At 42.7% G+C, this 15,581-nt stretch overlaps 1 protein-coding gene across 3 annotated transcripts in view; it reads right to left on the reverse strand.

The window, feature by feature from the left end:
• The window catches only part of LOC132397423 (basic helix-loop-helix ARNT-like protein 1), a 67,256-nt gene that overhangs the window by 18,314 nt on the left and 33,361 nt on the right, over positions 1-15,581 (reverse strand). The window contains exons 5-10 of one of the 3 annotated variants that reach the window (XM_059976189.1): positions 14,206-14,363; positions 11,965-12,044; positions 5,750-5,842; positions 5,260-5,377; positions 2,037-2,186; positions 1,142-1,388 (exon numbers count right to left, since the gene is read on the reverse strand). In XM_059976189.1, coding sequence (XP_059832172.1) covers positions 1,142-1,388; positions 2,037-2,186; positions 5,260-5,377; positions 5,750-5,842; positions 11,965-12,044; positions 14,206-14,363 — 846 coding nt within the window. Of the gene's footprint in view, positions 1-1,141; positions 1,389-2,036; positions 2,187-5,259; positions 5,378-5,749; positions 5,843-5,876; positions 5,925-11,964; positions 12,045-14,205; positions 14,364-15,581 lie in introns of all 3 variants that reach the window. The other 2 variants (XM_059976190.1, XM_059976191.1) reach the window with 2 other exon arrangements.

Consider the following 15,581-nt stretch of genomic DNA (forward strand, 5'->3'; position numbering starts at 1 on the left):
AGTGGTGATGTACAGAGGAATCATGGGGTACAAGTCCATAGTTCTCAGAGTGGTAAAGAAGGCATACGCATGCTTGCCTTTATTAACCAAGACACTGAGAGCAGCTTTACAAGGATGTTGCTGGGGCTGAAGGACTTGAGTTCTAGGGAAAGGTTGAATAGGTTAGGACTTTATTCCCTAGAGCATTGGAAAATAAGGTTTGATAGAGGTATTCAAAATTATGAGGAGTATTGATAGGATATTGTGGCAGATGGTGTATATCACAAGTCCTGGATATGTGACCAGTGACATTAGGCAGACAATCTCTGAAGAGTATTGGTAATGGTTTTGTAAAGACACTGCCCAGAAGAAGGCAATGGCAAAACACTTCTGTATAAAAATTTGCCAAGAACAATCATGGTCATGTAAGACCCTGGTCACCTACTTCATACGACAGGGCACATAATGATGATGATAGACAGAGTAAATGCAAACAGGCTTTTTCCACTGAGGTTGGGTCAGACTAGAGCTAGAGTTCATGGATTAAGTGTTAAAGGTGAAATAGGTAGGGAGAACCAGAGGGGGAGTATATTCACTCAGATGGTGGTGAGAGTGAGCAATGAGCTGCCAGCAGAAGTGGTGGATGTGGTTTTGACTGCAGCATTTAAGACAAGTTCAGTAGGTGCATGGATGGGAGGGGTACAGAGGGTTATGTCCAGGTGTGGGTCAATGGGACTAAGCAAAATATCTGATCTGAGTGGACCAGATGGGCCGAAGGGACTGTTTATGTGCTGTAGTACCCTATGACTTGATAAACCTCCCGTGGATCTTCAGCTGAGTATTCCAGCACCACGGTAACATAGCAGTTAGTGTGACGCTATTACAGATTGGGGCATCCTGAGTTCACTGTTCAAATCCGGTGACATCTGGAAGGAGAATGTATGTTCTGCCTGTGACCGTGTGGATTTTCTCTGGGTGCTCCATTTCCCTCCCACAGTCCAAAGACGTACTTGTTAGTAGGTTAATTGTTCATTGTAAACTGTCCCGTGATTAGGTTAGGGTTAAATAAAGGTGGGTTGCTAGACGGCATGGCTCACTGGGCCAGATGGGCCTGTCCTACTCTGTATCTCTACATAAATAAATAAACACACAAGCTTCTTACCTCTGATCCACAAAGACAAACTTGCCATCTATCGCGTGCCGGGAAACGTACTCTGTCGACTTCACTCTGATCTCACTGCCGACTGGCTGTGGGACAATGTGGGGGTGCAAACGGCCAATGGCAACGAGGCAGCTCAGGCTACAGCCTTGATTGTCGGCCTCATTGTCCTCGTCCAACCCAATCTTTGTTGGGGGCCAGCTCTTCAGGTAACCACTGCTGTGGATTGTACAGAAACTTTTGCGGTCCGCTGCAAGGCACAGGAGTGAAAACGTCAGCTGGGGGAGTGTTCCCCTTACACCAATGTTCAAAGGAAATTTATTACCTATGTACATATACGCCCCAGAACACATTCTATGCAATCAGGAAAGCTCACCAACATCTCTACTTTCTGAAGAAGCTGAAGGGAGCTGTACTTTGCATACCTATACTCACATCATTCTACAGATGCACAGTAGAGAGCATCCTTACAAGCTACATCACTGCATGATATGGAAACTGTACTGTGGTGGACAACAGGCCTCTACTCAGGATAGTCAAAACTGCCCAATGCATCACCAGCACCAACCTACCCGCCATCAAGGACAGAGATGCAGAATTATGCAGGAAAAGGGCCAGTAACATCATGAACTATCCCACCCACCCTGCTCATGGAATGTTTGTGTGGTCTGACCAATGCCTTATAAAGTGTCAACATTACATCCTTATGTTAACATAAATGACATATCACAGTATGCTTCGACATACATGATAAATACACTTAAATCAAAATCTGAAATCTGAATCTGTTTATTCCTTTCACAAGTGGTGCCTGACTTGCTGAGTTCCTCCAGCGTTTTGTGTGAGCAGCTCTGGATTTTCAACATCTGCAGAATCACTTGTGTCTATGACACCTTACCTTTTTTCTTGGAGCAGCTTGAAGAGAAATCCTTGTCCTCCACCTTGACTGACGGTCTGTTGCACTTCATCCGGCAGAAGAAGGAGCGCCTGGCTCCCGAGCATAACCGAGTGGGTCCTGGAGTGATGTCCGTCTTCACTGGCAAACCCGCTGTCCAAAGGGAACAAAGCAAACATGTGAAACGCATGCAGCATTATTCATTTAAGAAGGGAAAAAAATATCCAAAGTCTTGTACAACGGCAACAGAACGGTCCTGAAGAAGTGTCTCGGCCCGAAACGTCGACTGTTTATTCCTTTCCACAGATCTGGCTAATGTGCTGAGTTCCTCCAGCATGATACATGTGTTCCTTTGGATTTCCAGCATCTGCAGAACTTCCTATGTGTATGATAATACTGCTGCAAATGATGTATATGAAACAAGGGGCATTGATAGAATGGATAACAAGAGACTTTTTCCCAGGGCAGAAGAGGCAAATACAAAGGGGTAGAATTTTAAGGTGATTGGATGCAAGTTTTGGGGAATGTCAGAGGTAGTTCTTTTAAACACAGAGTGGTGGGTGTGTGGAACATGCTGTGGGGGTGGTGGAGGCAGATACGTTAGAGACATTCAAGAAACTCTTAGATAAGCAGATGGATGATCGGCTATGTGAGAAGGAAGTGTTAAATGGATCTTGGAATAGGTTAAAAGGTTGGCATAACATCATGGGCCAAAGGGCCTGCACTGTCTGTAATGTTCTATGTTAAAACAAATTTCATGTTAATTGTTACTGATAATAAATCTGATTCTGAGACTTGCATGACAGAATGGAAATTACCTTTGCAGATCAAGCAGCATGGTAGTGTAACACTATTACAGACCCAGGAAGCTGGGTTCCATTCCTGCCACTGTCTATGAGGAGTTTGTACATTCTCCTCGTGACCACATTCTAAAGGCAGGCAGGTTGGCAGGTTAACTGGTCACATGAGTGTAACTGGGCAGTGTTGACCAGAAAGGCCAGTGACCAGACTGAATTGCTAAATAAATAAAGAAATGTTATGTTTGAATGTGCCCCATATTCAGAGGTGGGAAGATGCTGAGCACCCAACGTCATAATGCTGGCACTTTAACAAATAGAGTAATAGGGTTATATACACAGAAACAGGCCCTTCAGCCCAACTGGACCATGCTAATGACCACATCCTCCCTGCCTAGCCCTATTGGCTGGGTGTAGAACAATGTAGAAACTTTTTCATTCACTTTGCAGTCTCTTCCACTCTTACTAAAAAAGCAATACGGAGAGAAAAAATCAGGTATGAGCTCAGTCTAGCCAGGAATATAAAAGGGGATAGCAAAAGCATTTTTTAGCTATGTGAAGAGAAAGAAGATAGTTAAGAACAATGTTGGCCCCTTGAAGAATGAATTGGGAGAAATTGTTATGGGAAACAGGGAAATGGCAACAGAATTTAATGCGTACTTTAGATCTGTCTTCACCAGGGAGGACACAAGCAATCTCCCAGATGTATGGATGGGCCAGGGTCATAAGATATTAGAGGAATTGAAACAGATTGACATTAGGAAAGAAACTGTGATGAGTAGACTGGTAGGACTGAAGGCTAATAAATCCCCGGGTCCAGATGGTCTGCATCTGAGGGTTCTAAAAGAGGTGGCTCAGGAAATTGCGGATGCATTGGTAATCATTTTCCAATGTTCCTTAGATTCAGGATCAGTTCCTGAGGATTGGATAGTGGCTAATGTTATCCCACTTTTCAAGAAGGGAGGGAAGGAGAAAACGGAGAACTATCTAACGTTAGCCTAACGTCAGTCGTGGGGAAGATGCTTGAGTCCATTATTAAGGACAAAATAGTGGCATATCTTGATGGCAGTAATAGGATTAGGCCGAGCCAGCATGGATTTACCAAGGGCAAATCATGCTTGATTAATCTGTTGGAGTTTTTTGAGGGTGTAACAAGGATGTTAGACGAGGGTAAGCCAGTGGATGTAGTGTACCTAGATTTTCAGAAGGCGTTCGATAAGGTGCCACATAGGAGATTGGTGAGTAAAATCAGAGCTCATGGCATTGGGGGCAGGGTTTCAACATGGATAGAAAACTGGTTGACAGATAGAAAGCAAAGGGTAGCAGTGAATGGGTGTTTCTCGGACTGGCTGGAGGTGACTAGTGGGGTACCACAGGGCTCTGTATTGGGACCACAGCTCTTTACGATTTATGTCAACGATTTAGATGAGGGTATTGAAAACTATATCAGCAAGTTTGGTGACGATACTAGACTGGGTGGCAGTGTGACATGCGAAGAGGATGTTAGGAGAATACAGGGAGACTTGGATAGGCTGGGTGAGTGGGCAGATACTTGGCAGATGTCATTCAAAGTGAATAAATGTGAAGTTATCCACTTTGGAAGCAGGAACAAGAGGGCAGAGTATTGTCTGAACGGTGTCGAGTTAGATAAGGGAGAAATGCAAAGAGACCTAGGAGTCCTAGTTCATCAGTCAATGAAGGTGAATGAGCAAGTGCAACAGGCAGTGAAGAGGGCAAATGGAATGTTGGCCTTTATTACAAGGGGAATTGAGTACAAGAGCAAGGATGTCCTTTTGCATTTGTACAGGGCCCTGGTGAGACCACACCTGGAATATTGTGTACAGTTTTGGTCTCCAGGTTTAAGGAAAGACATTCTGGCAATTGAGGAAGTGCAGCGTAGATTCACTAGGTTGATTCCTGGGATGGCAGGGCAGTCTTACGCAGAGAGATTGGAGAGATTGGGCTTGTACACACTGGAATTGAGGAGATTGAGAGGGGATCTGATTGAAACGTTTAAGATAATTAAAGGATTTGATAGGATTGAGGCAGAAAATATGTTCCAGATGTTGGGAGAGTCCAGTACCAGAGGGCATGGATTGAGAATAAGAGGTCAGTTATTTAAAACAGAGTTGAGGAAAAACTTCTTCTCCCAGAGAGTTGTGGAGGTGTGGAATGCACTGCCTCGGAAGACGGTGGAGGCCAATTCTCTGGATGCTTTCAAGAAGGAGCTAGATAGATATCTGATGGATAGGGGAATCAAGGGATATGGGGACAAGGCAGGGACTGGGTATTGATAGTGAATGATCAGCCATGATCTCAGAATGGCGGTGCAGACTCGAGGGGCTGAATGGTCTACTTCTGCACCTATTGTCTATTGTCTACTGCCTGCTGCTCAATATCATCTCCCCAGAAGAAAATTTGGGTCTTACTTTTGGCATCTATTAGTCGCTCCCTTGGGGCACTGTCAAATGAGGAGAGCTGCTCTTTCACTTTCGCAATGTCCTTTGGATGTAGGTAATCAAACAGGCTCTGACCAATCAGATCAGTCTGCAGTGAAAACAAAACACAAGAGGAAAATGTCATCACAGTACAATACATCAAATTACTACAGTGTTAGGCATCCTAGCTACCGTATACATATGTGCCAAAGACTTTGCACAGTGCTGTTTGCTGCTGCTATTAAACCTGACTCTTATCCTGATTCTGATTTTTTTCTCTATATTCCTTTAATCTTATTGAGGGTGTTGATTTACCATATCTTCTAAATGACAACATCTCTGATAGTACAACATTCCCAGTGTTGAACAGGACTATCAGTCTAGACTTATTGCCTAAGTGAACTCGAGGTCTCCATAACCATGGTGAACACCAGAATGCTGTTAACATCACAAGATAAGATTCCATTACAAGATTCTTTACCTGGCTGTAATTGAGGATTTTGAAGACTGATTCAGATACAAAAAGTATCTTTCCTCTGTCACAGCCCACAACAAAAAGAAATCCGTCAGCTGCCTGTCAGAAAAGAATTAGATTAGTGAGTAATCACCTTCCGGTCCAGCAAACCAACTCTTCCTCCAATTCCTATCACCAATTCCTTCAAACAGATTAGAAATAAATATCAATGACTTGTAAGTTAAGCTGAACCAACAATATTCAACAAAATGCATTGTTTGTATCAAACCATATCAGTAAGCACTGTGCCGGGGGCAGTTGTAAGTGTCGCCAATCTTTCGGCACCAGCATAGCATGGCCACAGCTTACAAACCCTAACCTGTACATCTTCATAGTGTGGGAGGACATGGAGGAAACCCCTGCAATCATGGGGAGAATATACAAACTTCTTACAGAAGGTAGTGGAAATGGAACACTGATCTTCCAGCTGGTGCTGTTATGCATTGTGCTAACCACCACGTTACTGTGTTGTCCCAGTTAGAATGGACGCTGTACAGACAGGGGGTTCTTCAGCTCTCCAGAGCACTACTCCACTATCCTCTCAACTGCCCTGTAATTTCCGTTTTTATCGATCCCACTAATTATCTATTCTATTGAGCCTAATCACTGAATCCATTACTCCCCAAAGCACTGCATTCTAGATCCTAACCACTCACTAATCAGCAAAGCTTTTCTTTATGGCACTTCCATGTCTTATAGAACATAGGACAGTGCAGCACAGTACAGGCCCTCTGGCTTGTGATGTTGTGCCAACATTTTAACTCACTCCAAGATCAATCTCATCCTTCCCTCCCACAAAACACTCCATTTTTCTATTATCCATGCATGTATCTTGGAGTCTCTTAAATGTCCTTAATGTATCTACCTCTACTACCACCCCAGGCAGTGCATTCCTTACTCCCACCTCACTCAGAGTAAAAAGCCTACCTTTCTCTGAAATTATGCACTTCCACCCTGGCAAAGAAGTCTTGGATGTCCACTCCCTCAATGCCTCTTATCATCTTACAGATCTTCATCATGTCACCTCTCATCCTCCTTTGCTTCAAAGAGAAAATCCCTCAACCCATCCTCATAAGACATGCTTTCTAATCCAGGCAGCAACATGATAAATATGCTCTGCAGCCTCTCCAGAGCTTCCACAACCTTCCTATAATGAGAGGACCGAAACAGAACACAATACCCATGGTGTGGTTTAACCAGAATTTTGCAACACTACCTCACAGCAGCTCTTGAACTCAATGCCCTGACCCATGATAGCCAACACACCATAAGCCTTCTTAACCACCCTATCAACTTTCACAGAAACCTTGAGGAATCTACAGGCGTGGATCCCAAGGTGCCTCTGTTCCTTCACACTGAGACAGGATCCTGTCATTGACCCAGTAACTCTGTCTTTAAGCTAAACCTTTCAAGCTGAATCATTTTACACTTTGACAATCATCTTTGCTTGTTAAACCTCCCACTCACAGGAACTTTACATCTCTATATTTACTTCCAGAAGGTTCATGATTTTAAATACTTTCAGCCCTTTTATGTATTTAAATGCTTCATCTTTTATTTATTCACAGAATGTGACCAAGGCAGAGGAATAGGATTAGGAATAGGAATAGGATTGGCTACTCTTTTCTCACGGATGCTGCCTGACCTGCTGAGTTCTTCCAGCGTTGTGTACGTATTCTTTAATCCACAGCAACTGCTGTTGTATTTCTGTGAATAGGATTAGTCCACAGCGCAACCACAATCTCATAGAATAGTAGAACTACCTCCTAATCCCATGTAATACAGGAAGGCTAAATGGGCTGAATGGCTTTTCCCTTCCCAGTTTTATTTCTGCTGGGATTTATTTTATTTTCCAAAGCCAAACCTTTTATGACCATTTTCCAGAAACTCAACTACATCATTACGATGGTGCCAAGTGGCTGCGTCTTCGAGCTCATCTGCGGAAACAGCTTAAATTCCTCTCTTTAATGTCTCTTTTTTTACCTTTTCAATGTGGTTGGGGTTCTATCAAGGTCCTGATCTGCATTTTTTTTTTAAACAGCAGATGAGTTCCCGTTCCTGGAGCTCGTCACCCAACCACTTTCCAACATTCTCCAGGTGTGGCTTGGAAGATGGCACCTCTGGGGTGCGGCCCTGTGGATGACCGATTCCAGCCCGGTGTTGCTGACTGAGGCGTCGTGGGAGATGGAACATCAGGAATTCACTGTGGCGGATGTATGGAAAAGCTGCGCGGCAGACTGTAATATCGTAACAGTGACTATCAATCTCCCCTTTCGCTGTGAAAATGGGTAATATCTCTCTGTGCCTTATTAGTGAGAGAGAGAGAGAGAGAGAGAGAGAGAGAGAGAGAGAGAGAGAGAGAGAGAGCCAGTGGCACGTCAAACTGTCGGGACAACAGCAGTTTTTGTTGACTACAGATCATGGTCTCCCTTTGGGTGCTTTGCTGTTGCGTGGTGGGTGGGGGTTGTGGACGCTTCCTGCCGAAACGGGCGGGGGAGGGAGGTTTAGGCAATGATGCTTAGCTGCTGCTTGTGCAAGGGAGGGGTGAGAGGGGGTTTTGAGTTCTAACATTTTTCTGTCATTCATTCTTTTGGGGTTCTGTTTTTCATGGGTGTCTGCGAAGACAAGTATTTTAGGTTGTATACCGTATACCTTCTCTGATAATAAATGAAACCATTTGAATATGATGTTCGCACTGCCAATAATGTTCATTAACACAACATTCTGCTCCCAACCTCATTCAGGCTATTTTCTGCTCACAAGCCTTCACTGACATACATTTCACAGATGCAGAGCAACCACTCAGTGTAATAAAGGCAGGAACAGATGTGTTTTAACACCGGATTACAGCTCAGTAGAAGGTGAAATATGTGCACAGAAGGAAAGCAATCAACACCATTACTGTACACAAGTGTTATGAAAGGATATGATGTTGCCATTTATAATATGACTTTTATAACATTTAAATATTAGTTATATGTTATATATAACTAATGAAGTCATAGAAAAGTACAGCACAGACACATGCCCTTCCGTCTACCTAGTCCATGTTGAGCCATTTAAACTGCCTAGTCCCATCGACCTGCACCCAGATCACAGCCCTCCGTACCCCTACCATCCATGTACCTCTCCAAACTTCTCTTGAACGTTGAAATTGGAATTGCATCCACCACTTGCACTGGCAACTTGTTCCATTCTCAGCCCTTTCTGAGTGAATTAGTTTCCCCTCAAGTTCCCCTTAAACATTTCAGCTTTCACCTTTAACCCAACACCTCTAGTTCCAATCTCAACTAATCATTACATAATATTATATTAATATATATGGTTCCTTAAGGTTATTATAGCTGGGGCGTGGTAACAAGGATAAGCTCCCACCAACAATTAAATGCTTCCAATGACGTGCACCTCAAATAGCCTCTGACAACCAAGTCCAGCTCCTGGCCTTCATGTGTGGCTTAGCTACTAAGCCCAATAGAACTGTACAGGAAAGGCCCCTTAAAACCAGTTGCTTCAGGCAGATGAGGCTTGTCAGCTGTGGTTGGCAACTCATCTGGGAGAAGAAGAACTCTGATCTCAAACTTCTGCTGTCTTGTGACAATACCTACTCATGGGGAAGGCTTTGGGAGTAAATATCAAGAGAAAAGTCGGGAGCTGGAGTCCCCAAGGCAGTCCTACGTTGCGTTCAATGCTGACTGGCAACTCCAGCAACGCTGCCAGTGCAAAACTGTGTCGATCTCTGCCGTTCCTTTAGGTTCACCAGATGCATGGAGAGGGGGAGCTTGCTACATGGGCAACAGTTTGCTTTCCATATCGTACTACCCCAGGTTGCATACTGGCTTGTGTATGTAGACAACTTGGACACCACAGCCATGGTAGACCCTGACCAAAGGAGGCCTCAGATATTAATATATAATAATGTATATTATATGTTACTAAAAAAATATATAGTTATTAATACAGTTTTCATGTAGGGAATGGAGGGATATGGATCTGTGCCGGCAGTTACGATTAGTTGGTCTGGAATTGTGGTTGGTTCAGATATGCTGTTCCAAAGGGCTTGTTCTACATTCATGTTTGACCAGAAAATGAAGTGGTGGAAGGGTGGGCATTGGGTGCATGGTAGCACAGCAGGAGTAATACAGTATTGTAGCAGTTAATGCTTTACACCGCCAATGTTCAGAACTCAATTCCTACTGTTGTCTGTTTATTATCTTTCCATGACCATGTATGTTTCATCCAGGTGCTCTGGTTTCCTCCCACATTTCAAAGATGTACGGGTTAGGACTACTAAATGGTGGACATGCCATGCTGGCGCGTAAGTGTGGCGTAACTTGTGGGCTGCCCCCAGCGCATAGTTGCATTGTGCTGGTTATTGATGCAAACAATGCATTTCACTGTGTATTTTGATGTATGTGACAAATAAAACTAATTTTTATCATTAAATCTTTATTCATATTTATAATATCTGAAGATCTTAAGAGAATTACATTCCATGTAAACTCACTTACTGTCATTAGGTGGAGAGTATATTGACTGATTGCATCACAGCCTGGTATGGAAACGTGAATGCCCTTGAACTGAAGATCCTACAAAAAGTAGTGGCTATGGTCCAGTACATCATGGGTAAAGCCCACCCCACCATTGAGCACATCTACCCTGAGAGCATCCATCATCAAGGACCTCCACCACCCAAGACATGCTCTCTTATCACTGCTGCCATCAGGGAGGAGGTACAGAACTCACACCACCAGGTTCAGGATCCGTTATTACCCTCAACCAAAGGGGATAACTTCACCCAACTTCTCTCGCCTCATCATTGAAATGTTCCCACAACCAATGGACTTTCAATGACTCTTCATCTCATGTTCTCTAAATTTATTGATCATTTATTTAGTATTATTATTATTTCCTATTTTTCTCTTTTGTATTTGCATATCTTTTGCCCACTGGGTGCCTGCCCTGTTGGGTTTGGTCTTCCATTGATTCTATTATGGTTATTGGATTTATTAAGTATACCCAAATGAAACAAATCGCAGTGTTGTATATGGTGACCTATAAGTACTTTGATAATATATTTACTTGGGACTTTTTGAACTTTACAGCAAAAACTGCCTAATTATCTTATGATGCCATACTTTGTTTTGAATCTCTTCCCCCAAATTGTCTTTCAGTGTTTATCTTTTTTCTCTTAAGTATATCATAGAACATAGAATACTATAGCACAGTACAGACCCTTCAGCCCATAATATTATACCAACCTTTTAACCAACTCTAAAATCAATCTAACACTTACATCCCACATAGCCCTCTATTTTTCTAACACCCATGTGCCTAATTAAAGTTTCTTAAATGTCCCTAATGTACCTGCCTCTACCACCACTCCTGGCAGCACGTTCCATGCATCTGACATTCTCTGTGGAAAAACCTATCTCAGACATCCCCCCCATACCTTCTTACAATCACCTTAAAATCATATTAGCTACTTCCATACTGGGAAAAAGTTCTGGCCACCCACTCAATTTATGACTCTTAGAAGTAGCAGCCTCAAGGAATAATTAACACAAGAGATTCTGCAGATGCTGGAAATCCAGAGTAGCACACACAAATGTGGAAGAACTCAAGAGGTCAAGCAGCATCCAGAGAGGTGGATAAACAGTCAACATTTCAGGCCAAGACCCTTGAAGGTCAAGTCCTGATGAAATGCAATGGCTATTTATTCCTCTCCATAGATGCTGCATGACCTGATGAGTCCCTCCAGCGCTCTGTGTGTGTTACCTCAAGGACTATCAATGCTTCATTCTTCAAATACTCCTTGAGGTAGCTACTTCACTATAAGTGGTGTGCACTTAGCTATAAGTGGTGTGGACTGCAGAACCAGATTATCTGCAGCACAAGTAAAATACACGTTAGATGATGAGCTGCTCAATTTGTTCTTAACTTGTAGTTCAAAAGAAAGGAAGAAACCTTCATCTTGGATAACTAACTATTCAATTTGTTACTGTCCTTCCAGACAGGTCAGTTCATCTAACAATCAAAGAAAGCCCAAGATCATTTGTTCCTGGAGCATTAGAAAAAGCACAATTTCCAAAGGAGGTCATAGCCAGGCAAGCAGACAGTAAAGGGAACAGTCTTGGGAGTTCATCAAAAACAAAAAAACATGCTACTATTTTAAATAAACCAACCCTGAGGATGAGATGCTTCAGCTCATCGTCGGACAGAAAAGCAGGTTTGTAGTTGGCTTCTGTGTAGGCATTGGTAGCTCCTGAAACACAGATATCAGCACAAGAAGATTTTAAACAATACAGAATAAATACTGCAATGCAATTCCAACTGTTAATGATCGTATGTACACTGAGTGGTCGCTTTATTAGATACCTCTTGTACCCAAATAAGTGGCCTCTGAGTTTACTGTCGTGGTTTTCTGCTGTTGTAGCCTATCCACTTTAAGGTTCAACATGTGTGTTCAAAGATGCTTTTCTTCACACCACTGTTGTAACGCATGGTTATCCGAGTTACTGTTGTGTTTCTGTCAGCTTGAACCAGCCTGGCCACTCTCCTCTGACCTCTCTCATTACAAGGTGTTTTTGCCCACAAAACTGCTGCTCACTGGATTTTTAAAAGTTTTTCCACACCATTCTCTGTAAACTCTAGAGCAGGGGTTCCCGACGCTTCCTGAAGCAAGGGTCTGTGGTTCCCTTGCTTAATGGTATTGGTCCATGGCGTAAAAAAGGTTGGAAACCTCTGCTCTAGAGACTGTTCTGCATGAAAATTCCAGGAGATCAACAGTTTCTGACGTACTCAAACTACCCCGTCTGGTGCCAACTCTGACAAAGTCACTTAAATCACATTTCTTTCCCAATCTGATGTTTGGTCTGAACACCAGCTGAACCTCTTGGCCATGTCTGCATACTCTTATGGACTGACTTTCTGCCACGATTGGCTGATTAGATACAGTATCTGCATTATCAAGCAGGTGTACAGGTGTATCTAATAGAGTGGCCACTGATTATATATTTGAACTACTTATAACATTTACTGGAAGCATTGCAGATGAAGGATCTGAAGCATTGCTGAGGATCCTGACCACCCATCCCACAATCTCTTTGACCCACTACCAACAGGAAGGAGGTACAGCAACAACAGAACAAGGTCTGCCAGACTGGGTTAACAGCTTCTTCCCTTAGGCTGTGAGTCTAATGAATACCCTACCAGCGCCGAGGTCTCATCAATAGAAAGTGAGCTGTTTACTATGCTGTGCACAACATGTACTTTGAAATATATTTTATTAACTTATTTGTAGTAATATATTGGTTTACGCAGTGCATGTGTTATATGTATTGTGGGTTACCGTGGTCCAGAAAAACGTTGTTTCGTTTTGTTGTATATATGTATTGTGGGTGCACTGTGGTCTAGAGGAACGTTGTTTCATTGGGTTGTATATATGTAGTCAGTTGACAATAAACTTGAACTATTAACTGAAGGTATTGCAAAGTACAGTACTTGAGCAACAATTCACCTTGGACCTCTGGCTCCCATCTCTCATGCTTAGTTTGGAGATCCATTTAGTAAATCTGATTGTTGAGATTTGTTAACACCTTTATTTTTGGATTATATGAGGACAAGGAAGGATGAATCATGGAGATCACGATGTATTATCACCCAGCAATTCTTTGTATCAAAATGACAGTTGTCTGAGATCTAGGACACCTTTACAAAAAAGAACAACAGTCTTGCAGGATTGAAGGGCTGGCTGTCAAAAGATTAGCTTTATTTGTCACATGTACATAAAAATAGCAAATGTACAGTGAAATGCTTTGTTTGTGTCAACGACCAACACAGTCCAAAGATGTGCTGAGCACAGCCTCCAAGCTTCTGGCACCAACATACTTGGCCCATAATGTACTAACCCTAACCCTCTGGAAGGTGGGAGGAAACCAAAGCACCCGAGGGAAACCCAGACAGTCACATACAAACTCCTTATAGACAGCAGCAAGAAATGAACCCCAATCGCTGGCACTGCAAAGTGTTATGCTAACCACTACACTGCCCACTGATTACATTTGTATATCTCCTCCTAAACACAAACACACAAAGCAAGGCTAATTGTCATTCAACCACGCACAAGAACTCAGCCAAATGAAACAGCGTTCCTCTGCGACCATGATGCAAAATGCAGAAACAACAGTCACGTATTGTGCGTGGCACACATAGCACATACAATAATAATGGCAGTAAAAACAGTTACAAAAAAAACTGAAAAAAATAATACAGTACAACTCTCCAAGTTTCACAGCCTATAGATTAATGGTGTATGGATGTTGTCCTGGAGTCATGTTTCTGTAAGAACAAGCACACAGTAGTTCCCCATCGTATGCTAGCTCAGCCTCAGATGAACACAATCCAGTTTCATACTACATATTCACCTCGAAGGGTCTTCATGTGCTGTACAGCCATCCGAAGCACGGTGAGCTTGTCCAGTTTCCTAGACATGGCGTTGCACGTTGGCACCATTGATGCCAACTCATCAATGAAGCTGTTCATCTTATCCCGCCGCCGCTTTTCAATCTGGCTGTGAGCCTCTCTGAAAAACAAATCAAAGAACAGGATGCACAATTTCTCCTGAAGCAAGCTCAACACTGTCACACTGCTAAATGGTTTTTTTGTTAATCATTATTATTTAAAGACAGCTTCCTCTCTGCTGCCTTTTTTGTTTGCTTTGTCAATTATCACCCTCATTTACAGAACATATTTTATTATTTATTTAACTTATTCATTGAGCACTCTTCCTACAGACGATATGGTTCAAAGTGCTTTACAATGGGATAAAATACAAATAAAAGACAAAAAGATAGGTCACTGCACATGATCAGAAAGCGCTGCAGAAAGTTGGAAACTCAGCCACCTCCATCAAGGGCACTAGCCTCCTCAGCTTCGAGGACATCTTCAAAAGGTGATTCCTCAAAAAGTTGGCATCCATCATCAAGGACCCCCATCACCCAGGACACGCCCTCTTCTCACTGTTACCATGAGGAGCCACAGGAGCATGAAGGCACAGAGTCAACGTTTCAGGAACTGCTTCTTCCCCTCCACCTTCAGATTTCTGAATGGACAATGAACCCATGAACGCTATTTTTCCCCTTTCTTTTTGCACTGCTTATTTACACACACACACACACACACACACAGTTGTTGAGTGCCATTGAGTCACCATCGATTCATGGCAACCCTATGGATAATGTAGTTGTCCACAGGGTTTTCGTGGCAAAATATGGAAGTAGATTGCCAGGCTTTCTTCTGTGCAGTTACTGCTGCTGCCCAGGTTGGGATCTGACCGGAGTGAGACTTGGGACCATCCGGTGCTGATGCCACTATACTGTCGGCCATTATATATATATCTATATATATATTATTGTAATCTAAGTTTTATTATTACTAGGTATTGCACTGTACCGCTGCCACAAAACAACAAATTTCACAACTTATGCCAGTGATATTAAACTTGATTCTGACATGAAAATAAGAAACAAACAGATGTTAGTTAAAAGCAAAGTTGAATAAAAACCTTTTAATAGCTGGCGTATAAAGGTGTCAACTGAGTCTGTATCCCTTGTAGTTCTAAGCATTGAGTTCCACAGTTTAGGAGTGTAGTTGAATAACAATTAAAGAAATTAACAATCTTCTTTTAGTTATCCACTCGAGAAGTGAACGTTGCTGGCTAAACATGCAACCATTCAGTAAGGATAGTGATAACGGGCCTTCTCAATGAATTGTAATTGTGTGGTAAAGGCATTTATCCGGC

The sequence above is a fragment of the Hypanus sabinus genome, chromosome 7 (genome assembly GCF_030144855.1).
Source record: "Hypanus sabinus isolate sHypSab1 chromosome 7, sHypSab1.hap1, whole genome shotgun sequence".
In the NCBI taxonomy this organism is placed as follows: Eukaryota; Metazoa; Chordata; class Chondrichthyes; order Myliobatiformes; family Dasyatidae; genus Hypanus; species Hypanus sabinus.